A 27871-nucleotide genomic window follows, 5' to 3' on the forward strand; every position below is an offset into this window, starting at 1 on the left:
GGTATCCCTTTAAGCACACCTTGATTAATTTGTTTGATGATTTAACTGCTCTTTGTTGCTCTGATGAATTATTTTTCTTTTCAGACATGACCGAAGAAGACGTGAGGAAGTATGAACAGCGCCTCCAAGCAGAAACAAACAGAAAGGTGCACCAGGGTCTAGAGAGAACGTCGAGTAGAGACTCCACCGATGCCGGAGACGATGATGAATTCGCCGATGCTGTCGAGGATCAAAGCGATCTCGCTCAAGGAGGATCATGATGACAGTAGAGATGGCAGGACTCTACTTCCAGTTTCATAAAGGACATTACCAATAAGAGATTGCACTGTGCACAAAGTAACGTAGAAGTAAGATGCATATTACGAAGCGATGTCTATATTGTAGGAGAAATTCCTACCAGAGAAATATTCATGTTGAAAGATTTTGAGTTGAAATCTTTCCACATGAGATTACTCTGTGTACAGAGTAATAGAGTATGGTGATTATTATCAATTGAAATAAAGATATGTTTTCCAGAGAAATATATGAATATCAACATGTTGAGTTGAAATCTTCAACATGTTATGAGAGTAGACTGAGCACAGAAGTTGAAATTGTTGCAACAAGTTCAGAAATTGTGCTATGCACATGTTATTAGAGTGGGGGAAGGTTGTGTACTGAAGTGAAGAAATGTTTTCCAGAGAAATTAATAGATACAGCTGATGAGAAAGATCTGTTTGAATATGGTGTAGTGTTTATTTTCAAGATTGCCGTATTTTGGGATTTTATGATCAATGTCAAATATGAGGGTGTTTCACAATGCGATGCGGTTGCTTGTTGTTTCTTTTCTCATGCATAAATATTTATCAGATTACATAATATTACATGTTCAGGAAATTTCATGTGCTGCACTCAGCCCAGGTGAGGCAAATAGATACCTGGCAGGATTATTTGCTTCAATGCATTGAGCACTGGAAGTGGCAGCTAAAGCCAGGGTAAATAATAAGGAATAAATCATGTCTAGATAGATAGCACGATAAACATTAAAATCCCCATTATTATCACCTGGAAGAAATAAAGTGGTCATAAACAAGTAAGAAATGTCTATGTCAAATTTGCTCCTTAAGACTCTTTCACAATAGATCCCTGATCAGTTTACCACCATCTACAGCTGTTTTTTCTTGGTGTTGCATGATCGATCGCTTGGTGTCTTGCAAGCACTTGCAGTCGTAGGCGATCGCATGAACCTGAGGTGTTTGTGGCTGGTCGCATCTGAACTCTGAGCATTGTCAAATTCAAAATGCGATCAAGTATGATTGATTAACTCGCATTAGATTCTACAACCAGTAAAACCAGTCGCACCGGTTTCATTCAATCGTACAGGTGATCGAATGCCTCAAATCGACTCTCATGACTATGCATTCAGTAGTGCAACATTGAATTTTGAGATTGGTGTAAAACCACTTGTAATCACTCGTGCAACACTCACGTGTGAACACCGTGCCATTGGCATGAGCATCATGTGAGTAAATGCAACTTACGAGTCACTTTTTTTTGTACGACTGCTGTTGCATTTATGAAAGCCATTCTGATACCTGTTGCAGTCTGTCATGCAAAAAGGTCGCAAGTGTGCGCAGGCCAATTGTGTAAGGGGCTTAAACAATCGTCATGACCTATAACAAAATGTGGGCATTGATATTGTAATGGTTTTTGGATAGTATTTGAATACCATACTTAGTCCTATACCCCTGTTTACAGGTCATGTACTATTCTGATAAAGCTCTTGGCACAAACAGCTCAGTTGCATACTTTTGCAAATTTAATGAGATATGAAAAAAAAGCAAGAAACTTTCATTTTGGGGGTAGGGACTCTCAAGAGTAGAACACTAATACATTTAGCATTTATAGTTGGGGAAAATTATTTCACTATGTTATAAACACTCTGACCAATATCCATTGGCTTTGTAACAAGGTATGTGATCAAAGTCTGCAAGTCACTGACAAAAGTCTACTTTTGATGCTTAATCTTGAATCCTTTATTCTGTTTGATGTGTTTGTATTTATGTCAGGGTAAGTTTGCACTATTGTTGTTCATGTACGAATTGCTGCAATATTAGCACTTGTCACAATCATATTTAAATATGTTTGGCACTGTATATTTTGTTGTTACTTTCTCAAAGATACTAATTTAGAGGATATTTCTCAAGTTAAATAGCTTAGTTATCTTTCAGTGTGTTTAAATCTTACTACATGTTTCTAATGTCTTGGGGCATAATGTTCACTTTCAAAGTGGACATACAGGTGTATTGGTGAGGTGTCTAGGGGAGTGTTTCATAGAGCTGATCATGTTATGCACAACTTTACACACAACTCATGACCCTTTCTTGTGCTATGCTAAATGAATATACACCAAATTTTCCTGGTTTAAGCATATTTGGAGTGCATTTCTCATAACCCTAATCAAAATTTGTAAACTGATCAGTTTTCCATTGAAATGGGTATAGCCATTTTAATCTATAAAGGTCAGATTCAGCTTTAGCTAATATGAATCAAAGTGATTTAAGTGATTTAGCACCCAAGAAAGTGTAATCAGTGGTGCTAGTCTAAATTTAGCACCCAATAAAGTGTCATCAGTGGTGTTAGTGTCAGCGTAAATTTAGCACCCCAAAGAGTGTCATTAGTTGAGTTAGTGTAAGTGTAAAACTATCAAAATAAAGCAGTGCTTAACTTAGGAACATCTTTATGAAACATCCACCAGATGCTCCAAATGTTATATTAATTGTGCAATTCTTTGCTTTCTTTCCTTGTATTCTTTCTGAATTGTAGTCTTATAAATATTATTGGTTGACATGTTACTAGATTAATTACATATACAAAGTATATAGAGAAAGTATTTTCTTCTTCTTAAGATTTTATACACCTTGTTGATATACATTTTTAAATTGAGACAAAAAATGGCTTTGATAAAAGGCATGAAAGCATCTATATAACACATTAAGTTTGAAAAATGATTATGCTGTAAGCAAAACAAATATTTTTTTTTGTATATTGTGAAAGGAAATAATATATATTGATATATGTTGCTTTGTAAAATGACTTGCAGTGACAGAGTACTCTCATGATGTTTGAGTAAAATGAAAGAAGATCTAGATTGGTTTAAGACCAAGATGAGTAGAAAACTATGTTATGAAAGGGATTTATGAAGCTACCATTTAAGAATTTTTCTGTTTGGTATCAAAGTAACAAAATTTGTTTCTTTCAACCTCCACCCTCATCAATATTCCTCATATGCATAGATATTTCATTCTGCTTTTAAACCATTTTCCTCTACTATATTACTATAGAGTTGAGTGGTCCACCCCAAAAAACAATGATAATAATAATCATAATAATAAATAAAAAACGATAACAATAATAACAGTATAGAAATAATGATAACAATGATAGTAATGAAATAGAGTGGTGCACAATTATTTTCACATCTTTTTACCTGATTTCCATACTTTACGAATGCTCTTACTTTGTAGCAATATGCTTGAAGTGAAAGACTAGCACAACAAGGGGATTCCCCTGGTTCAATGGAATATATGCATCTGATTGGTCAAAAGTTTTGTTATTCCTCCAACAAGTTAGACAGGTGGTAAGTAATGCCTGAAGTATGATATGATAATAATAATGCAGTTACATATTAAGATTTGTTATGCCATGGAATTATCTCTGGAAATCACATCGTATTTGTGTTTATTCATTTCCAATGGGGAAAAATACAAAGTCATTACATACTCATGAGTCCACTTTTTTAATTAATGAGTCCACTCTTCAAGCAGTGGACTAATGAATAAAATAGCATATCTAACCATGGTAACAGGCATCAATTAGGCGCACTGTGACAAAAGCGCGCATCAGCATTGGAATTTTTTATACACGCGCCTGATACGTGCTAAATTAAGCGTAATTTATACATGAAATCTGCATAAGCCATGGATTCAACCGTGGATTTTCAAAACCACCTTTGTGAATTCAGGCCTAAGAGTATATACAGTTGAAAGTGAAAGAAGGCATGTAGACCAAATCCAAATGTTTTCAATGTGACATATTCACGGCAAGTAAACATATTTCTTATCCAAGATTTCCTACAGTTAAAGAGTTTTAAAAGTAACTGGAAGGAATTTAATGTATTAATCATTGACTCAATGATCATCATCAATTAGATGTAAAACATGTCATGGCCAAATGAAATTTATATATTAAAGTATAAAATTTTTTTATTTCTGTGATTCACATAACTTTGTTATACCTGTTGTTACCTCAACTATTGGATGATAATTTGAAAAGTATTAGGTTTCATGTTAAGACATTATTACAAGATCCTCCATAAGGCAAGGAGTGATAAAGATATAATATTTGCTTATTTTATGAGTATAACCATATACTAAAGCACATTGCATATTATTTTAAGCAATAACACTACAAAGATAGGTATATGTATATAAGAACATTCTTTTTCCCCCAACATCAAATTTGTATTTTTAAATCATCACCTTCTTGTTCTTTGTAAAAAAATGGATGTCAGAATATGAGAATAACGAGGATGAATTTAACAATGTTATATGATAGGTAAAGTTTAAGATGCACATCGAAGAAAATTTGTGGTTGATCATTTATTGTACTTACAAAAAAGTAACAAAATCCATTACCAATATGTTAAGGGATAAACATGGAGGAAAAAGACAAGTATGACCCATAAAACAGCTCAGATTTTAAACAGCAATTTGATATCTTTGAAAAGCATGTCCTTAAATTTTAGTATCATTAAGAATATGAAAACAACTTCCATTGTTTTGTCTGCAGAAAATGCAGTGTGAGTAAAAAAAAAATTTACCCTTAAAATCTCCAATTTAATGAAAAAACGTGACTTAAAACACAAACTCTCATATGTATCCTGTAAGAGTATCTTCTCCAAAATAATTTGATACCATTTTAATGTGGTATATGTATACACTTCGATAATTAGAAGGTATTGCTTGTTGTAGTGTAGAGGTCAAACTTTTGCCAAAGTACAGCATGAATGATGTTTTGATGTCCATGATGTCATAATCCTAGATTAGTTACAGTAAATGTAATTGCATACATTTTCAATTCAATTTTTTAACATTGGAATGAATACTAAATGGTGTTTATTAAACATTTATCATGAATAGGTCATGCAAAAAAAAACCATATATACTGCAGCTCTTGTAGGATTATGACTTCATGGACATCTGGATTTACTCCTTGCATTCATGCCTTACTTTGGCGCAAATCAAATTATACTTCACAAAAAAGAGTACCTCCTAATTATCCAATCGTAAACAAATACCACATAAAAATGGTAATAATTATTTTGGGGAAGATAATCTTTCAAGACATATATGAGAGTTCTGTGTTTCAGCCATTTGATTTAATTTCTTTATGAAATGTTTAATATTACTGTTACATGTAATGTTCTGAATTTTTTCGTTGAAGTATCTTTGAAGAAAAAAAGAGGGGTTTAATGCTAATGTTTATTTGTTAATCAATAAATATTTTTAAATTCAACTATACTTTAAGTATATATTCTTTACAGAATCTATGAGAATATTCTTGTCTTGCCTGTGAAGGGAGTATCGGTCATTGCTGTGAAATTATCTTTCTTGTAGTTATTTGATTTTGTGTGATTTTGTATAACATTTAAATTACAGGTACATTATCTTTCTTTTGCTATTTGGAGAATATGGGATAGATGAATGTTTAGATTTAACTCTGAATATTAGTGACTCGGGCCTAAGTTGAAGTTAAAAGCCAGTATTATTGACAGCTGCCTAACTTTATAAATTTGACTGCTAACTTCAGACTTAGTCGCTGTTCAATTTATGAAAGCATTTATGGGAGACAATGTAGGCCAGGCTTAATTGATTTGGGCACAGTTTTTATTGATTTGAATTAAGAACAACTTTTTACCTCATTAACCATTACTTTCTACTTGAAACCTGCAACACAAACCAGCTATGACATGTATGTATCAACTGGTAAAACATGTCTTATTCAAATGAAGTAATGAACTATATGGTAATTAAGAGTACGTTGTATCAACTCACAAACTCAAAATGAAACTGGCCTTCAAATAATAAATCTGTTTTATTTACAACATATTTTTATTAAAGGAATATCTGTTTTTTTATCCAGAAAACAGGGTGGTTTTAAAGGAGAAAGAACTTATCGATGTTATACTGCTATCGTGGACGTATATGCTAAAATATGGTTTTATGAGGAAGTGGATCTTAACACATTTATTTGAAATATATTGTTTTGGGGATTTGTTGTTTTCACTAATTACAAGTGTATAGCTATGGTTTGAATAAATAAGACTATGATGATGTACTGTATATGAATATGATATGACTGAATATAAATGGAATATCAAGTTGTAAATATTTTGTATATATAAAGCACACATACAGCATATCACAATGTCTACTAAAAGAAACCAAAAGAATTTATGGAGTAATAAATATATAAAGTATTTCTGGAAATCTCCTTGTTTCTTATTATTTCATTACTACAAATGTACAGCCGATCACCCATAGCACCCCACCTGCCTACAGAGACCGTACACTGTTTAAAGGTCAAGTCCACCTCAAAAAAAGGAGTTTTGAATCAACAGAGAAAATTCAGACAAGCATAATGCTGAAAATTTCATCAAAATCGGATGTAAAATAAGAAAGTTATGACATTTTGAAATTTCGCTTATTTTTCACAAAATAGTTATATGCACAATTTACCCACATGCATATGAAAGAATCGATGTCCCTCACTCACTACTTCTTTTGTTTTTTTATTGTTTGAATTATACAATATTTAAATTTTTACAGATTTGAAAATAACGACCAACTTGACTGAAGCATATAATGTTTAGCAATGGTAACTTCAAATGTTCAGTGAGAAATAAAACTATTTCACAGGACAATGAGGTGAAAATTAGAATATTTCGTATTTCACATAATAAAAAACAAAAGAAAAAGTGAGTGAGTGATGTCATCAGTTCCCTCATTTGCATACCGACCAGGATTTGCATATAACTATTACGTGAAATTAAGGGAAATTTAAAAATGTCATAACTTAATTATTTTACATCCGATTTCGATAAAATTTTCAGTTTTATGCTCCTTGGATTTTCCTCTTTTTATTCAAATCAACTTTTTGTTGAGGTGGACTTGTCCTTTAAATTTGGGAGGTGGGGGTATTAACACTACGTCACCAGGAGTGTACAAAGAGGGCCATCAGTGTAATTTACGCAAGGGTGAAATCTATGGTGATCAATACCCTTTGTTACTGTTACAATGCATTTTTTGTGCATAGTGTTGTGTTCATTTCCATGGTGTAATTTACCACTGATATTTGTGTTATTCATAACACCCATGTTCTTCCATGCATTTACCATTTGCTTTAATAATAGTAGTTTCTCAGCTGCACAGCAGAGCAAGGGAACTTTTAAAAACCACATGTCTGCAAACTTATAAAGGTATTTCACATTCTAATCGAGTTGTTGGGAGTATCGTTAGTTTCAAATTAATAGAGAGTCATGAAAAGTTTTTGAAAAAGCATATTTTAAGATGTTTAACATCCATGTACTATATTATATTTACTTCACCCCCCCCATACATTAATAATAATATTCAATAAATACATTAATATAATTGAATCACAATGAATGATAATGTGTTAACAAAAATACAGGAATTTTTTTTTTTTTTTTGGGGGGGGAGGGGAATGAGGGTAAACACAAAATAACAATTACCCTAGTTAAATATCCACCCTTTATACCAATAATGTATTTGGTATAATTATGGTCAACTTTATGAAAGTTTTCTTGTACTCTCACAAGAAAAAAAATGATCATTCAGAGGTTATATTTACCACCAAAAAAAATATGAGATCTGATATCATATTGGGGTCAACCTCTCCCAAATACAAAAAGCAGCAGCTTCCAAGGATACACTCAGAATAATATTTTTTCTAGGAGGGAGAAGGGCAATAAGATATGAATTGTTCAAGAAAATATACAAGTGAGGGGGAAAAAGCAATAAAGCATGCAGATCCCACAAAAATTGTGCATGTCTGAAATTGGATTTTGATTATTTTGCAGACATATGGGTTTTATCTCGAGTTCAATAATTACTTGGGGAAGGGGAACAACCCCTCATATGCTGATGTTTATATCGTTTTTACAACAATAAAACTCATCAAATCATGATGAATGTGACCCTTTGACTTACAGTTAATTTTCAAGTTTGGGGTCCTTTTAAGGGATTGGATGGGGGGCTCATGAAATTGATTATCAAAAGTGAATGAAAGTTTCAAATGATAAATCAACGTCAATACTGTATACAAAGCTATTCTAATCCATTTTATCCAGTACTTTGACTTTCAATAAGCCTATTGAGTCGAAAATGGTAAATTTAGTTGCATACTTTTTGCGAAAAGAAAATAATAATTGTCTCGATTGACAGCTCATCTTCAGGTTTTGAAGAAGAATTTAACCCGGCATTTTTATTATGTTCACAATTTCCTAAAGCCCAACTCCCCCTATCTTTTATTTTGGAGGATCGGGAACGATGACGTGTGAATCCTTTGGTGCCCGTTTGTAAAACTCATCCCACGAACCATCGTAGATTGCAACGTCCTCCTTCCCGACCACGTAGGCAGCGAGGGCTACTGTGCATGCGCTGATGCCGACAAAACATGAGCAGACGAGAGGACGTGAGAGATCGATACCCGCCGATTGAAAAATTTGAAGGATATCTTCCCGCGCTACCATGCGATCGCTATCACTACGGACCAATCGACCAAAAGGAACGTTGACCGTCTTAAGGATGTACCCCAAAGGCATATCTATAGAAGAAGATGAAATAAAATATGTATATGACAGTTATAAGTTTATTCTTAATGTTTATAAATATGTTTTGTATTTCACATTTTCTCCTCTTTCTATTTCTATCCTATTTTTTTCTTCAATTTTCCCGAAGATCTGGACCTATAATTATGTGTATATTCGTGTAATTACCTTGTCTTTCTGGCCCTAAATAATCTTATTTGATTTGTTTACTTGCTATAATGTCTTCTAATCAATATTCCACAAAATGTATTATCTAACTTTCAGTATTTTGGTCAACTTATCTAGATATCACTCTCTTTCCTTCTTATCCATCTTCTTTTTTATGTTTCTGCTTTTACCTTTTTTCTAAGTCTTCCGTTGATAATCCCAGCAATAAGTTACATTGTTAAAAATCTTCATATAGCTCGACAAGCATAATGCGGATGTCTTTCGGGGGGGGGGGTGCTATATGTTTTGCTATTCCTTCTCATCTGTTTCCGAATTGTAGGGCCTATTCTTAAAGGACAAGTCCACCCCAACAAAAAGTTGATTTGATTAAAAAGAGAAAAATCCAACAAGCATAACACTGAAAATTTCATCAAAATCGGATGTAAAAATAAGAAAATTATGACATTTTGAATTTTTGCTTAATTTCACAAAACAGTTATATGCACAACTTGGCTGGTATGCAAATGAGAATGACGTCATCCACTCACTATTTCTTTTGTATTTTATTATATGAAATATGAAATATGAAATATGAAATATTCTAATTTTCTCGCCATTGTCAAGTGATACAACGATTAATTCCTCCCTGAACATGTGGAATTAGCATTGTTTAATACTATATGGTTAAGTCAAGTTGGTCCTTATTGTCAAATAAAAAATGAAATATTGTATAATTCAACAATAAAAAAAACAAAAGAAATAGTGAGTGATGGACATCATCGACTGACTCACCTAGTTGTGCATATCACTGTTTTGTGAAAAATAAGCGAAACTTTAAAATGTCATAACTTTCTTATTCTACATCCGATTGTAATGAAATTTTCAGCACTATGTTAGTTTGATTTTTTTTTCTATTTGTTCAAGTCAGCATTTTCCTCGGGTGGACGTGACCTTTAAATATTTACTGACTACATGCATGAATGATATATATTTTCTTCTCGTCTCTTTCATCTTTTCTCATTTGTATAGTTTTGTTCTCAATATTCTAGTCAATCTTCAAATTCTGTTTGTTGTTTCTTCTTTCTTTTTTTTTTTTTTTGGAAGAGGGGTGTGCTCATTATAAGCTTGTTTCCTCTCTCATCATCTTACCAGGCCAAATAGAATCCATACTCCCGTCGAACCATTCTGGTAACCTGCAGTCAATCAAACTAAACTTCTCGGTCTTCTGGTTTTCTAAAACCTCGTCGAAATACTTGATGAGGTGGAGGTTGGGTGGCTTGGCCATGAAGGTCCGCTGGTCAACCGTCTGGTTCCCGCCCTCGACCGCAAAACCATCCTCCTTCCACTGTTTCAATCCTCCATCTAGTATTGAGATCTTCGGGTATTAAAGTTGATTGGTTTGGAAGTCAATTTTAAAGGAATAACCGCATATATATATATATATATATATATATATATATATATATATATACACACACACACACTTTAACTTTGGCTTTTGCATTCATATTCCTTTAGTGAACCCCCATATTAAATGGATTTAAAACCACGCGAGTTGCATTGAACAAAAGATGACTATACGGTTCGCTCTGTTTCACGCTGATTGTATGACCTTTCATTTTCTCATAGTTTCATTTTTCTACCAAGATGAATGCGAAACATGGCTTAACTACTTGTGAAATACTGTTCAAGAAAGAGTAAATTCTGAAGAAATGTATAGAAGAGGGACAATATAGAAAGGTTTTCATAACAGTTCAAGATTTCGTTGAACGAATTGATAAAATATGTATAATACTATTCTATAAAAACTATAATTCAAGCTACAAGATAAGAAAATAAGATAAGAATACATCGATCCTAATGAGACACAAGATTGGTTCCACAGACATAAAAGTTGCCAGCACTAAGTCTAATAATTAGTGAAACCAATTTTTTTTATTGACTGAAATGATTTAGTCTCTGAAGTGTTACTATTCCATTTTCCCTCCCCTCCTCTTTCCCCTTCTTTCTTCTTTGGTACTTCTTCGTTTCCATACCTTATCATGACCAAACGTTCTGAACATCCACCATGTCCTAGGTGCCGACATCATCCTGAATATTGGATCATTCTCGTACACGACCACGTGGGTCTCGTTGTCGATACCGAGCTCGCCTACGTACCTGTCATCCAAGGAAATCGTTATGATAGCATCCATGATGAATGATGTTGTTACCCCTGTGGTTATGTCAGTGCCGCAATGAGAGGGCACATCGGAATACCCGGGTAAAATTTCCCAAAACTTCTGAGCGAGCGAAAATTTGGATCTTTATTTGTAGAATTAAAGTCGAAATTTGTTAAAGATTTTGTCAAAACATTAAAAAATATATTTCACACATCCCATATTTATTTGTTGAAATGTGTGGGCGATTAAAAAAAAACACTGAATGAAAAAAATATGTCGTTGTGTATTTTCTTCAATGTTTTGATGCATTGTTTTGGTTCAAAATCGTACCAAATACAATCTCAATATCCAATGTCATCCATTCTAAACTACGAAAATTAAATCTATATATGTACATAGGCGGGTCCAGGGGGTCCCACTTCTATTGGCGGAGCAAAAAGAGGGAAAAGAAAGAGGAAAAGGGGAGAGCAAAATAAGAGGAGGGAGACGAGTGAATTAAATAAGGTCAGGGGAAGACTTGGAAAATGATTTTAAAATAAATATTTCATGTCACTTTATTACATTTTCGCTCGCGCTTCGCGCTCGCATAGCCTGTTCGATGAAAAACATATCGTGCTCTATAGGCTGATAATTGGCTTACAATCTCAAGTTTTGAAGTCAATATATAAAACATATTTCAGCGAGCTTATATCATTTTGTTTGATTTACAAATTGATTTATTTTAAGTGCTTAATTTTTGTAAAATGTCCGTTTTATGGTGTGAATATCATTTACAGCTTTTATAACAGTTTATAAAAAAATTCGTCTCGCGATTTGCGCTCGCATTAATAGTTAAAAAATATATCAACTCATAAATCCTATTCATGATTACAAAAGTGCTTAAAATATCCAGTTTCAGGCCTCAAATGTCATATTTCACTCACTCATTGGCTTATTACATTAATAAATATGATAATTAAATTTTCATGAATTCCTCATAACTAAATTGTCCCTTTTTCAGAAAGGAATATCGACAAGTTTCATATCGGGCTCAGGAAGAGGAATAGGAAGATAGTCATCATTTTCATATGATGACAAAATGTCCTTAGGCCTAGAATGTCCAGGTCCTAGGTCAAAATAATAATTAAAATATCAGCTCGCGCTTCACACTCGCATCACTTACTAAGTGCTATACACATATACTTCACAATTTCCCTTAAACAGTGCTTTAGATATTGCCTATTAAGATTTACTTTCACCCTTTTAATACCGGAATATCAAATATGTTCCGCTCGCGCTTCTCGCTCGCATTATTGATTTTCATGGTAAAAAATGTATTCAGAATGCCCAGATTCTGTCTAAATCTAACACATGTTTATTTAGATACGCAGCTTGATCTTTATTCAAAGCGTGCTAAAATTATCCAGTTTGCACCCACATTATTAATGTAGGAACTTCCTTTTCATGATTTACAAAACATGAATAGTGTGTCCCATTTTTAGGTCTGAAATCTAAAAAAAAAAAATTCCGCTCGCGCTTCGCGCTCGCATCAGTTGTTTAGTTGTATACCTACACTGTTTATTTTAAAAAGCGCTAAGAATATCAATTTCTTAGGTCGGAATGTCAACAAAATTTCAGCTCGCGCTTCGCGCTCACATTATCTAAAAGTTAAATGTATATCGTCTTAATGGCTAACTGCAAATCGTCCTTAACAGGTCCCTTTTCGATCAAGCCAGAAATATTAAAAAATTTTGCTCGCGCTTCGCGCTCGTAGTAATTATCTATACTTACATACTGCACTTGTTCAGGTTCACAAACACTGCCCAGAATATTCAATTTTCAGAACAATACATGAAATTCCAAAAATTTTCAGCTCACGCTTCGCGCTCGCACTATTCAAATAGCGCTTATGAGATTATTTATTTTGTATGTTGTTTGACAAAAATCAAGCTAAGAAATGACTGCTAGGACATCGGCGTTGTGCCCCCCCCCCCATTTTTCAGGACCTATAAAATGGGGAGAAAAGGAAGGGGTAAGTGTGAAATATAGGCCTATCATTTTTCAAATGTTATGTCAAAATCTATCACAAACTTTGATTTTTTAAATCAAAATGTCAATTTTTTTGCTCGCTTGCAGCTTATTAATTATACACGATATTCCGTATCAAGCCCCCTCAAAATTTTTGGCTCATTATGCCACTCAGACAACCCCCTCAAACAAACAAATATCAAATTTGAGCGGCCCATCGGGGAAAATTCCGGTGAAAAAATTTCAGGCCCATCGCCCCCCCCCCTCCTATTGGCGGGAGCTGGATCCGCCCCTGATGTAGTATAAATCAACTCAAAACATATTTTATTGAAATCACTCTGCCTCATTATTCAGAATGACCTCTATCCAGGGGCGGATCCAGGAATTTCCAAAAAAAGGGGGAACTTTTTTCCTTAAGAAAAATTTGACAAGCAAAAAAAAGGGGTTCTCAACCAATAATTGACAAGCCCCCCCCCCCCCCCCCCCCCGAAAAAAGGGGTCTTCACTTTCAAAAGGGGGGCACACTTCTGTTTCAACGGCATTTTTACATTAAAAAAATAATTTTGCTTTTGGGGGGAACGGGAGGGCTGTGCCCCCACCCCTCGATCCGCCAGTGCCTCCATCTTTGTTCACTCTTAAATTATTGATTGATACACGTGCACAGAGACCGCAGAGAACGAGGTCATCGGGTAAATAACTCAAAACCCTGAAAAGCAATCCGTGAATAGACTACATGCAAATATAGATAAAAAAAATTATAAATGCTTTTTCGTGCGTGTTATACGTGAAGCGACTGTGTACTCTGAATGAGCAAAAAGACGAGAAATTTATAATAGAAATATATGGTGGATGGAAAGACATGGTTCGTGGGAAATGATCTACAGCTTCCTCCGGAGCTTCCTATAGGATCCCGTGTATATATTGTAGACCTATAGCCATCTCCCGTGTTTACCCGCCCATATACAGATTTATTGATCTCGATATATATATGCTACATTAAATTTAAAGTAGTAGGCCTATTTTATCTGAAAGTTAAATCAATGTAGATGAAGGATGCTAATCAGAGCAGTGCAACAGACTACATATATATATATACATACATATGACATGTAGATGGACCTTGCCCCCGCCTCCCCCCCCCCCTCGATTCTCGCATGAGTTGACAATAACTAAATGAAATAAATATGGTTTAAGACAAAAATATGTGGTTTTAATACTCACTATTTCCTTCACTTACTTTGCAAAATCTTCGGCAGATGGAAGTGTAAAATACAAGCGGGAAGATTCATCTCTGCATTGGTTGAGATCAAAGTGAACAGATCCGGGAATGTGCTCAACTCGAAACGCATCTGGACCCTCTGTCACAATACCTAGCCATGTCGCATCAAGTATACGAACCGAGCACGATGAGGACGACGAGGACGACAATTGTTGATCACGTAGTGCATCGCTTAACCATGCTGTGGTTACCAGAGGTGGTACTGACGAAGCATTCCCAGCCATATTGATATGAATCAATTTGGTTATACCGACCGCAGTTCTTTTCAATATACTGTAATTATTTGAAAAGAATGTAGACTGTCTATTTACAACCCGTGTTTGCCAAGTGAGATATGGTGCCTGTGTATATTGTTCAGTATAGGTTAGGTATCTATTGAATATTCTGGAAAACCTCTGTCTCAGCATGCAAAGTAATCCTACAGAGGGTTTTATACCAAAAGTTCAAAACCCCAATCACATCACCGTCAGTCATTCAAATCGTTATGTTTGGCGTAAATGGTCCGTCAGTTTGGGACACCGCCGGACACCACTGCTGGGACCAGATTAAATCTGACGTTCGTAGTTTATAACAGCGTTCTTGACAAGGATGCTAAGGATTAAAATACCAAACTCATTATAATGTGCTACATTGGTTCTCAAACAAAGATCAGAAATTCTCTGGTCGAGTTAGCTAAGTATGCCCATCACATGTTTTTGCATAATATCCATAACAAATCCTGAATAACTTGAAGTTAAGAGCAAAACATTACCCCCAAAAAAATAATAATAATAACAATAATAATAATAAATAAACAAATAAACAAAAGAAATAAAATGAAATAGAAATGAAACTAAAATAAAATAAATATAAAAAAATAAAATATGGAATTAAAAAAATAAAAATAAAATAAAGAAATAAATCCTCCAGAAATACCACCATGTTCTCTTGCCTACTTAAGTTGAGATTAAAAAAAATCTGTAATTCAATAAGATATTACATCATGAATTCGTATATAGACCCTGTTTAACTCGATCGTCTTATTGTTTTGGGTTAGTTATTGGAGGGAGATACCCAAGTGAGACTGAGCTATCTGATCAACTGTCATATTGTTTTGAACTCCTTGACCTCAGTCTTTAAAGGACAAGTCCGGACCACTTCAACAAAAACTTGATTTGAATAAAAAGAGAAAAATTCAACAAGCATAACACTGAAAATTTCATAAAAATCGGATGTAAAATAAGAAAGTTACACTGTAAAAACTGTGGTGTTAAAACTGACACCAATTGGTGTTAATAGAGGACCACACCCTGAGGTGTTAAAATAACACCCTAGAGATTGAACATAACACCAAAGAGTGTTAATGTAACAACCATAGGTGTTGTAATAACACCTATAGTTGTAAAACTAACACCACCAATTTAACACCGGTGTAAAATAACTGGTGTGGTCCTCTATGCACACCGGTTAACACCACAGTTTTTGCTGTGTATGCACATCTCGGTCGGTATGCAAATGAGGAACTCTGTGCTTGTGCACGCTTATCTGATTTTCCTCTATTGATTCAAATCAACATTTTTCTGAGGTGGACTTGACCTTTAAGGTTGCCTTATGCACATGACCCATTCAACCTTTCTGAAATTATGAAAACACTCGCGTACGTCTGTCAGTGTGCAGGGCAGAAACTTCGAGGGCAGAGGAGGGAGTGGCAAAGTCTGGTGCAAACCCCACTTTTATCTATCTATCTATCTATCTTATCTTATCTAGGTAATCTAGCAAGCTAGCTATCAATCTATCTATCCATCTAGCTAGTTAGAGCTAGACAATTATAGCTAGCTTTCTACAACATGCAGTGTATTTTTCCTATATGCTTTAAAAATGCACATTTAAGCTTTATTTAAAATGCGATGAGTACATTTAATTGTTTGTGCTATCAAAGACCTAAATTTCCAATTTTGTATCGAAGGGTCACTCTTCAAGAGGGTACATTATATCACATCACAAAATGAAATGATGATAATTAACGACAAACGTTTGACAGCATGAATTGAAAAGATGGACAAATAAATCAAAGGGCACACAATTATTTGTCACCAATAATGAGAGGAGCACTGAGGCAAGATACAGGACTTCCATAGACATGGGCTATTCGTATATAACTGTCAAATAATTGTATTGAAATTGTACGCTTTTAACATTGTTCCTTTTCAAGATTTTAATGATCAAGAAAATCTATTACAGTATACAACGGGCCCGATTATAGACTAGAGATTGGTGTTAAATAGTTTGCTTTACTCTTTACTCTTACTCACAAGCAAGTGTCCCACCTGCCATATTTGTTTAATCCTTTCCTCCAAAGTGCAGATATGACTCATCAGTGGCGCACCGTGGGTCACGGCGTGGGGTGGGGGTGTGCACCACTGCACCAGCAAAAATTATGAGTCACTTAGTGGGCGCGCGAAGCACGCTCAATTGCCAGGTAGGCCTGTCTATACTGACCTGAAAGAGATATTATAAGGATTGTGCCATTAAACGGATATTTATCTCACTGATCAACTAATGCGAGCGCGTTGAATTTTTTTATATTCAGACCTTAAAAAAGGGACATTATAAGGAAATTATAACAATCATGATACATACCTGTCTCACTAAACAAACAATATGGGCGCGAAGCGTGAGCTGAAATTTGTCTAAATTGACCCCAAACAGGGACAATAAGGACTCTTTTTTCAAATTCATGAAGAGCATACATGTCTCACCATAGCCATCTAATGCGAGCGCCAAGCGCTTGCTGATTTTGTTAGAATTACATTTAAACACACTATACACTTTTTGAAGTCATTGTAATCATGAACGTGATACGTATATCACTAATCAAATGCTTGCGCGAAGCGCGAGCTGATTTTTTTTAAATTCAAACCTGAAGAGGGGCATTCGATCTAGTGCTTGTTTGTAGGAATACACTAAGACCACAAGTATTTCACTATACAATTGATGCGAGCGCGGAGCGCAAGCTGAAAATTTTCGATATTCAGACTAGAAAAGGGACAATATTTAAGAATTGTTTTTAAGAATTCCTGAAGAGCTTACATATCTCACCAATCCACCAACGCAAACGTATGTACGGATTGGAAATGTTTTAGATTCAGACCTTAAAAGGGGGCAATCGCTTTAGGTATACATGAAAAAGAAGCATGATATCACGCCACTACTTAAAACAATGATAACTGTAACTATAGGCCTATTTGGTATATATTGACTTGAAAACGGGATGTTTTAGTACAACAGGATATAACATTATAATATGATATACAATGGTTTCTTCATCCCCTCTAAGCGTTTATTTTTTTCTCCCTCTTTTTCGCTTTTCCCCATTTGTTTTTGGGGGGGGGCACGTGCCCCCATGCCCCCCCCCCCCGTAGTTACGCCACTGTGACTCATATCAATTATAATATAGCAACAAATTGCGTTGTTGTTGTTGTTAATGGTGTTCTTATCAGCTTGCAGCTGATGCAGAAATTGCGGCTGATATGGATTTGACAAAAGGAAAAACAAAATATGTAAATGGTCCTTGAAAGTAACGTTATAATATATATCGGTCTCTTTTTGTCACAATGATCTGAGACGGACGGACGAAATTCAGGTTCAGAAAGAAATTCATTAGAAATTGCGTAATGTAAATGACAATTACTAAATTTATTTTCTGAAAGAGGATGAACTCCGCGGCGTCTAATAAGTTAGTTAAGATTTTTTTTCAAAAGAAAGATTAACAATGTATACGGTACAATATACATGTAGAAGAAACAATCTCGTACTTTGGTTTCCAACATAACTTAAATAATCGTGTTAAATTAACCAATAATAAAGAATATATGATACTCTTGTAAGTGTGAAATCGGATATACCCCAAGCATTTAAAAAACTTGAGAAAAAATATAATATAACAAAAAAAGATATTTTTGATATTTGTCTAAGACCATGAAAATCGACTCTGAACAGCAGACTCAGAGAATTTCAATTTAAAATATTACACAATATACTATACACAAAAATATTTATATTCATTTAAAATGACAACAGATGATTTATGTTCATTCTGCAGCAGGCGCGTACGCAGGATTTTTGAAAGGGGGGGGGGTTTCGAGCTGATTTTTTTTTAATCTCCCGCCCAGTCTCTAAAAAGTGATGAGCGGGGGGGGGGGGGGAAGTGATGATTTTTTTTTCTTTTTTTCAGCGCTGCAAATAAGACAATAACATTTAAGTGGGGATGGGTATGTAACAGTGCGGTCATGACCCGCGAGCGAGCAGAAATGTTCTCGTTTTTGCGTTGAAAACATAACCTTTTTTGTCAATAGTTTGTTGGTATCATAGTCGATGCTACATGTCCTTCGGATCGTAGCACTCATGATATGGCCAACCGCGTAGCCAGGATTTCATTTTGGAGGGGGCGGTAAATGCACGCAAGCGTGCCAACACTTACAGAGCGCGCGAAGCGCGCTCCCTAGGGGGTGGGTGGAGGGAGGGGGAGTTTCCCCCCCCTCCCCGCGCGAAGCGCGAAGCTTTTAGTGTTTCATAAATTAAAATGAAAAGGAGCCGTTTCCCTTGTCTCTAGTACCTCCAATTCGGTTGACTATATTGCGATTTTGAACCTTGTTTTCAAAAGTGATTGTAAACGCACAAAAGAGGTATACAATGGAGGAAATTAAAATGATAATAACTCCGCGCGAAGCGCGGAAGCTAAAGTGATTTATCAATTTTTCTTGCCATAAAAAGGGTATTCTCAAAGATATATTGAAACTTTCTTTGGAAAGATCAGATTTGATTACAAACAATTTAGCATCAGTGCATATTTTTAACTCGCAAAACAGAGAAGATTGGTAGAGGAAGATATTCCTCCCTGCGATGAGCAATGAAACTCTGAAATTTCAAAGGGCGGACGTTTCATCAAATGTAGATATCTCTAATACCCAATCGTCTCTAATTCAATTGATTTTCTAAGATTATTGAACTTCATTACAAGGAAAATAGTGCGCATAAAGTTGAAACTTCTGTGATTTATTGAAATTATCTATCTATATAATAAAGGATGATTAATTTTTTGACTTATCCTGAAGCGCTTCATTTTGAATATAAAGAAACTTAAGTGTCATTCAAAATTTCAAACTGAGGGCGCAAAACAGGACAGGAGATGAATGTATACAGGGAAATGACATGAAGTTTAATACAATTTGATAAAGAAAATATTGTACTTTTTTTATTTAATACGACACGAATTCCATACCTTCCTCTTTTTAAATTAGGAACCTGTTTGCCCCTAAATTATGGTTGTTTATAGTAATGAGCTGAAAAGCGGGAGAAGCTGACTTTATGGAGGTGACGGCAGAAACTGATATAAAGGTTTTACCCGCTCGGAGCCGACCAGACCAGAAGTTGCGCGATCAATTGAAAAAAAGATAACTTCATACATTTACTTCGGCCTAACCTTACTCAAATTCATGCCCTAATGTATACAATTTTAACTTTAACTGGCAAGAAGCACATAGCTGAGGTGGAAAAACAGGGTTAGAGAAAAGGTGGGGGAACAATGGAGAACTTCAATATTGTCATTTAACCGCGCGCAGCGCGGAAGCAAAATTCATATATGAATTTAAAGCAAGAAGAGTGAAGGAGTTTCTCTTTTGAGAAAAAAATAAAGAATAAATAGAAAAAACACAAAGCTACCTTTCTTCCCTTTCCTTCCTTCCCTTTTCCTTTTCTCCTCTCCTTTTTCCCTTCTTTTTTTCTTTTTGGGGACGTTTTTTTTTGGGGGGCGACCGCCCCCCTGGCTACGCGCCTGGATATGGCCTTGATCAGAACACTAGAAACTTGAGAAATGTCATGAATAATTACGAGCGAGCGGAGCAAGCGAGCCGAAATGTTTGCGTTTTTCCGTCAAAACATACAATTCTTCTCAATAGCTTGTTGGTAATGATTACATATTAGTTGATGATACATGTCCTTCTGCTCGTAAGTCTCATGATATGGCCTTGATCAAGAGACTAGAAACTTAAGAAATTTCATAAATGATTACGAGCGAGCCGAAATTTTCGCGTTTTCCCGTCAAAACATACATTTCTTGTCAATAGTTTGTTAGTAAATCAAGTATTAGTCGATGCTACATGTCCTTCTATTCGTAACACTCATAATACGGCCTTGAACAGGAGACTAGATACTTGTGGAATTTCATAAATTATTACGAGCAAGCGGAGCGAGCTAACCGACATTTTAGCGTTTTCCGTCATTTTGGTTTTCATATTGGTAAAACATATTTTGTAAGAAAACGTATGTCTTTGTCTTGGTTCACTTGTATTCATAAGTATACATCATGATAATCATGTATGGCCTTGTTAATGGCGATACCGTGATCATGTCGGCGACATGCGGAAATAAAAGATATAATAAAATGGAGCGAGCGAAGCGAGCGGAAATTTTTTCTGTGTTTTTCGTCGGAAACATGAGATTCTGTTCATTATTGCTGTCATATACATTATTGGGTAGGGGAACTGTCCGTAACCAGACCAAGGAGTTATCAGGCTCTTGCCCGATAACTCCTTGACCAGACCGACCTCTGGGGAGACAAGCAAAAAAAAAAAAAAAAAAAAAAAAAAAAAAGGAAACGAAAAGGGGGGGGGGGGTTTGAACCCCCGAAACCCCCCCCCCTTGCGTACGCGCCTGTTCTGCAGTAAAGAAGAAGAAACAAATGATCATATATTCTTTTCATGTGATAAAATAAAAACTATGTGGAAAGAATGTGGGAACATGCTTCAACTCCCTATCATTACAAATATAGATTAAAAAAAAAGTGTACACGTAGGCGTGGAAGGGTCAACTAAAGGAGAGGCTCAATCATTAAATCACATAATAATCCTCATAAAGTATATGATTTTAAAGAATAGTAGAAACACAAAAGATCCAACGATCCTTAACCATATTAAGGAAAAAATACAAGAAGATAGACTTGAAGAAAGAAAACTAGCTGAACAGAGAGGTCTATTATAACAAACCATTTCAGAAAATGGGACAAGTTTATTTCTAGGGATGCTGGGGCTAAGAAAGTTCAAGCATACAGTTATTAAGGGCAGGATTACTTCATGTAGATCACAGATCACAACAATTAGTATTACACCACGTGCATAAAATATTCTAATCGGATACATTAGATCATTATATAGCAAATAATTTCACCCGTGTATCAAATATCCATAGGTACTGTACTCGAAATAGTAATTTTAATTTTGTATTACCAAAACGTGAACGACATATAGGGAACACTTTTTATTTTAATGGCATCCAATCTTGGAATGCTCTTCCCAATAAAGTAAAAGCAGTTAAAATATTTTCTAAATTTAAGAGTGCATTAAAGAAGCACCTAAAACTGGAAGCTACTCGAGAGCAATATTACCATTAAAAATCACACAATTTGTACAGTTGGTTTCTACTATTGTAGATAATGTATACATTAGGGTATGTTAAAATATAATCTTGTTTCACATATCAGGAGGATTGTTGTTTGCTTCAGATGTTTGCATATTATTTGACTGATGGATATGTATTTATGCATTTTATTATTATTATTTTTTTTTACTATATTCCAGTTTTGTTATAATATGTTAATCTTTTATACTAACTATAGGACCCCATTGGAAATGAGCCTTTCGGCTTTCATGGGCTAGCTGTCAAGATATTCTTCAATTTCATTGTAATCTCTTGTGATATTCTTGGCGAATAAAATCAATCAATCAATCAAACACTCTGCGAGGGAGATGGTCTGGTCCTATGGTCGCACTCCTCTTGGAGGGGTTCGGGGCGGTCATTTTGGGGGTGGGTTTTGTATCTTTGGGGTGCATTGTGGTTCGTTCTGGAGTGAAAATTAAAAGAAATAAAAAATAAATATATGCTGTTCGCTCGAGAGGGAACTATGGCGCGCTCTCGGGGATATGGATCCCGCTTCTGGAGTGACTAGTCTCTTATATATATTCGGTTCTGAGATAGTTATAATGTAGTATTATTTCAAATCCCATCGTTGATAACAACAATCTAAATTTACAGATCTCCATTAAAAGCAAGAAAGCGTAAATAACATTCGATTGTAAATCCATGAATAGCATAGGGAAGTCGTTTCTATTGTTTAATGAATGTTGGCACAGGCGGGAAAGTGTCCTCAGTATCATTCAGGTTGACCCCGGGTTGACCTTAACTTCATAAACAGTCATGGAATCATCGGGACCTCTCTGAGAATATTCATCCCAAGACCCATCGAATACCGCCACGTCCTCCTTCCCGACCAAGAAGGCGCTCAGGGCCAGGATGCAAGCGGTGACACCAACGAAACAGGTCGAGGTCAAAGGTCGGGATAGGTCAATGCCCTTTGAATGGAAGAGTGCCTTGATGTCATCTGGCTTCTTGAACTTGGAGGATCCCTCTGTGAGGATGTTTGGAAAGGGGATGTTGACTGCCATCTTCATGATCCCGAGTTTTAAACCTTTAAACGAAGAATCCAGAGAACAATATATTTCACTCTTCTCTCTTTCCATTCCTTTTTTGTGGTCTGTACGCCACTATGTGCATGATTCTTTGCGGCAGTAGCGTGAAGAGTATAAAAAAAACGAGGGGCGCAGTATGGCGCATGTGCTAAAAAAACTACTTAATATAAGTCCCGAGCGAGCGAAATGAGCGAGAAAAAAAATCACCTTTTCATGAGAATCTAACTTTGAGATAAGTTTTGACATTATATTCAGTAAATAAAATCATATCTTACACTTTTCCTTTGCTTATTCCTTTCCTCCTTGTGTTTTTGTTCTTGGTTGTATAACTTTTGGGTGCCATGGCCCAACCCGACCATACCGATATACGACAGTGCTGTGTGATTGGGGTCGTGGGCGGAGCCCCCGGAACTTCTTGATATCATAGCCATTTAAACCTGGCAGATCGCCGCTATTTTTATTCAAATATCGTGCTTATATACAAAATATAGCTTTTACACAACACATTTATTCAACTCAGTTGCGTAATTAACCAAATATTTTGAGTGGGAACATAGCAATGTGGGAATATTATTTTGTTAAAAGTTGCCAGCCAGCGAGCAAAGCGAGCTGGAAAAAAGATTGCCTAATGAAATTAAATTCTAATTGTGTGATATATATTTTTTTTCAGTCAGCAAATAACACATATTGTATCCATTTATTTCATTATACGTTGTCTTCTTTAATTTCTTTTAATTCCTTTGGGTTTAGAACCAAGACCCCCACGCCTGTACGCCAGTGATTGAACGTAAAGCTTAATGTAAGAAGGGTCCCTACAGGGGAAATTATGTAGAGCCATTTGAAGGTTATAGATGCTGAGAGCCCCTACTGCGTGGGGTCGGAGCAAAGCCCCGGTATCTTATTTGAACTAAATTTAGCAAGCTTATGGCACAATGTTGTATGCAGTCCATTTTTCTTTCCGCTCTTTATTTTCAATCATCGGCAGCCCGGTCGTGTTATTCAGTGTTTTGTTTTTATTGTCCCTTTTCTTCGTTTTCCAATTTAGCTTTTGACTAATTCTATTCTAACTTTATTTCCCGCTTTTTTTGCCATTTTGTCATCTTTTAATTTATTTCCCATCACGCTATTGCATTACACAGGCCTATTTCGGAATGATTTGTTCTTTCTCAAATGTTCTTCTTTCGTTCCTTTTCCCGCTGTCCTTCCTTACTTTTCCGTTTAAAAGAATATTTCATCTTCGTTTTCTTTTCCCTTTTCCTCCTTTCCTTCTCCCCTTTCCCTTTCTTTCTCCCTCCCTTTTCTCTTTCTCACGTTTTTTTATTTTCCCGGTGAAATCCGCCGGGGAGGGGGCAGCTTGCCCCCTGCCCCCCCCCGCCTGTTACGCCACTGTGAATTAGAACGCCAATGATTGGTTTTTTTTTTAATTACCACAATATTTTTGTCGGATATCCTTATTATGGTCAATAATTGAAACCAAAGTGTTATGCTGTGTTTGATTCTATATTTTACCTGGATAAGGAGAAGGCATTGTACCATCATACCATTCTACTGGACGACTATCCATCAACTGAAATTTAGTTTCCTTCACGTTCTCTAAGATATCATCAAAGTTCTTGAAGATCTCAGTACGCGTTCTCGTCACCTTGAAATTGGCTGGCTGAGGAGCTGGCGTCGCCTCATCGGTGACCGCTCGATTCTCGGCAACCCACTGCTGAAGTCCGCCATCGAGCACCGACACGACGCCGTGATCGAAATATCGGAACATCCACCAGATCCGAGGCGCCGTCATGATACTATAGTAAGGGTCATTCTCGTAGACGATCACGTGCGTGTTGTTGTCGATGCCGAGCGTCTTCCCAACGAACTCGGCGAAGAACTCCGAAGTCGGGATGGTGAAGTAATACGAAGTGTCCTTGTTGCGGAGCTGGTTGAGGTCGACGTAGAGACTTCCTGGAATGTGCTGCTTGCCGTGAGCGTCCCGACCTTCATCTGCCATCCCGAGCCAGGTGGCGTCAAGGAGACGGATCGATCTTCCATCTGGGGTCTTCCCAGCCTCTAAAGCTTTGGCCAACCACTCCGTTGTCACTAAAGCGGGGACTTTCCCTGCAAATGATGCCATGGTGTTCCGCTTGATAATTTAGCCTGCAGAAGATAAAACTTTGATTATGTAACAGCCCATTTATCTTTAATATGTTACTTTCTCTCTTTCTCTCTTTCTCTCTTTGCCATTAAAATGATACATATAAATGTTTATCACGAACCGATTAGATTTTAGGTAAACAGTTGTTTTAAAAATAGCATTCGCCTTGCTTTCCGTGAATTATTCTGCTTCAGAAACCATTCAGAATGTGTCCCTTATGATTATTATAATGCTTGGTGATCACATTTATTGACAAATGATTTTGATTCTCGAATAATCCTTTAATAAAAGCGATGGAATGAAGAGAGCGGAAACACATTTTTTAATCAATGTTCTTCCATGTTGTATAGCTCCATGTATGAACATTGAATTGAATTTATTTTCATACTTCACAAGATAACAAAATAATAACATAGTACAAGAAATACATTTGATAACATAGAAAATACAAATATAATGGCAGTAAAGAAAATGAAATATGAAGTATCCTGCATAAAAAGCAGAGCTTGTAATGTCTGCAGGTTCCTTTTTATGAAGTTCGTAAGGAGATCGGAGACTAAAGAAAAATCAGACTACAAAGGAAAAGTCAAAGATTAGCGCAAAATCACGGAGTAAAGAATTAGAGGAAAAGTGGACAATGTGAAATATAGGAGGGGGATGAGCGAAGAATGAAAATTAATTAAAACACTATACCACAGTATACCTCAAAAAAGATACAAATCAAATACATTATATATTCAGCCAGTGCGTTGAAAAGCACATTTTGTGCTCACGGTGCAATGAAGATTTTCAATATTGAATATATCAAGGATGATTAGTATCTTTTAAATTATTACTGAACATTATAATCATTATCAATATCATTATTATTATTATCATTATTTATCATCATTTTTAATCTTTCTATACTCCATTTGGGGAAATAACACATTTAATTATCGAACCAAAATGTGCAGTAAGTTTGCATTCTTTTCCTTTGAAGAATTGATTGCAGAACCACTGAAAAAAATGTTTGCTGTATGTACATGTATTCTTCTATATCGGAAGGAGAGTTTAAAGGAAGTCCATCCCAACAAAATGTTAGTTTGAATAACAAACCCAAGCTAAAATTTCATTAAATTCCTATGTAAAATAGTAAAATAACGAAGTTGTGAAATTTTCTCAAAGTTTTTCGCTTAATTTCACAAAACAGTGATATCTCCTCATTCCTGTTGTTATGCAAATGAGGGAATAAATGACAACACTCACTATTTTTTTTGTATCTCTTAATACATGAAATGTGAAATATTTAGATTTTCTCCCCATTGTAATATGAAGCAACATTGAATCATCTCTGTACATGTGGAATTACAATTGCTTGATGAACAGTCTTCTAATCGTTAAATCTGCAAAACTTAAAGTATTGCATAATTTAACCAATAGGAGTGACATCATTCACTCTCATGCATGCACTTTGATGATCATAATTTTGTACCTGCTTTGTGAAAAACAACAAAAATAAAAGGGGGACAAATTCCTTATTTTACATAGGATTCGTAATGCTTGTTGGTTTGTTTTTAATTTATATTCAAATCAACCCTTTTTGGGGGTGGAAATTCCTTTATCCTTGGGTTCTATAGAGAGGTCCAATGTTGAAATCTACATTTCCGGACAGTGGTCACGTATCACTAGCGTACCAACGGGGGGGGGGGCAGTCTGCCCCCCCTTACGAGCCACAACCCATACAAAAGACATATCCTTGCCCCCCCCGACGAGCTTGAAGACCTTTTTTGCCCCCCCCCCCGACGAGCTTGAAGACCTTTATTGCCCCCCCCCCCTGACGAGCTTGAAGACCCCCCTTTTTTTTGCTTGTCAATTTTTTTCTGGTACGAAAACCTTTATTTTTGATTGAAGACCTTTTTTTTTGTTTTGTTTTCCTTGTCAAATTTTTGGGCGGACGATTTTGCCCCCCCCCCTGTGGAAAATCCTAGGTACGCCACTGTCACGTATATTAATAGCTTGTTGATAGAAACAATTACTTCTGACAGCAACCAAGTTTACCAACGAAGGGAAGGCTTGTGATAGAAAAAAGATTGGAGCTATATTTGAGTAAGATATCAAAATGCACAGTAAGTTCTCCCCCCCTCACTTTTAACTTCTTCTTAATTATCATCTTCTTCCCCTCCCCCTCTCACTCAAGCTCAAGATCCGAAACGTACACATCAATATACTGACCCACATAACAATACAAAAATTATCATAAAATAAATAATGATAATCTTACCACACATGTACAGTAGACATGCAAATTTCAGCCACAACGCCTATACACCCCAAACTAGTCTAACAAAATCCCAGAAGTCAAGCAATGTAGGCTGTATGAACTACGTGCTCTTCATAAGGTTCATAACAAATCGACGTATTCAGAATGACTCGGTTATTTTTTTATCTCCTCTTTTTTTCCTAATCAAATTCATATCGCTGAACCAAGATTTGATCGTTGGCCTACCCTCATTGTCAAACATGGTACTTTGAATGCAAGCGAATATGATCGTTTGAACTGTTGTTGATAAAAATAGTCGAGTGTTTATTCAATCACACTAACCTATAAATGGAGGGGAAGAAACTGGGGGGGGGGGGGGTAAAAGACAAGAGAGTGAGAAAGTAAGACAGAGAGAGAGAGAGAAAAGACTACAGAGATAAAGAGAGAGAGAGAGGGGGGGATACACAGGATTTCCTTTCTTTTTAAAATCACAATTTAAC

The 27871-nt window shown here is 35.8% G+C and overlaps 3 protein-coding genes across 3 annotated transcripts in view; 1 reads left to right on the forward strand and 2 right to left on the reverse strand.

The window, feature by feature from the left end:
- The window catches only part of LOC121422302 (cytoplasmic phosphatidylinositol transfer protein 1-like), a 76755-nt gene extending 74132 nt beyond the window's left edge, over nucleotides 1-2623 (forward strand). The window contains exon 10 of the mRNA XM_041617246.1: nucleotides 85-2623. Coding sequence (XP_041473180.1) covers nucleotides 85-260 — 176 coding nt within the window. The 3' untranslated portion in view covers nucleotides 261-2623. The remainder of the gene's footprint in view (nucleotides 1-84) is intronic.
- Nucleotides 2624-7759: 5136 nt separating this feature from the next.
- On the reverse strand, nucleotides 7760-15175 carry LOC121423245 (thiosulfate sulfurtransferase-like). Its single transcript, XM_041618566.1, has 4 exons — nucleotides 14447-15175; nucleotides 11077-11200; nucleotides 10190-10415; nucleotides 7760-8889 (listed from the first exon to the last, which is right to left on the reverse strand). The coding sequence occupies exons 1-4, from the start codon at nucleotides 14893-14895 to the stop codon at nucleotides 8591-8593; spliced, it is 1098 nt and encodes a 365-aa protein (XP_041474500.1). The 5' UTR covers nucleotides 14896-15175; the 3' UTR covers nucleotides 7760-8590.
- Nucleotides 15176-21502: 6327 nt separating this feature from the next.
- On the reverse strand, nucleotides 21503-27695 carry LOC121422202 (thiosulfate sulfurtransferase-like). The gene is made up of 3 exons (XM_041617105.1): nucleotides 27393-27695; nucleotides 24499-25131; nucleotides 21503-22988 (listed from the first exon to the last, which is right to left on the reverse strand). The coding sequence occupies exons 2-3, from the start codon at nucleotides 25106-25108 to the stop codon at nucleotides 22678-22680; spliced, it is 921 nt and encodes a 306-aa protein (XP_041473039.1). The 5' UTR covers nucleotides 25109-25131; nucleotides 27393-27695; the 3' UTR covers nucleotides 21503-22677.
- Nucleotides 27696-27871: the final 176 nt, after the last annotated feature.

This window comes from Lytechinus variegatus, chromosome 10, assembly GCF_018143015.1.
Source record: "Lytechinus variegatus isolate NC3 chromosome 10, Lvar_3.0, whole genome shotgun sequence".
NCBI classification, from domain to species: Eukaryota; Metazoa; Echinodermata; class Echinoidea; order Temnopleuroida; family Toxopneustidae; genus Lytechinus; species Lytechinus variegatus.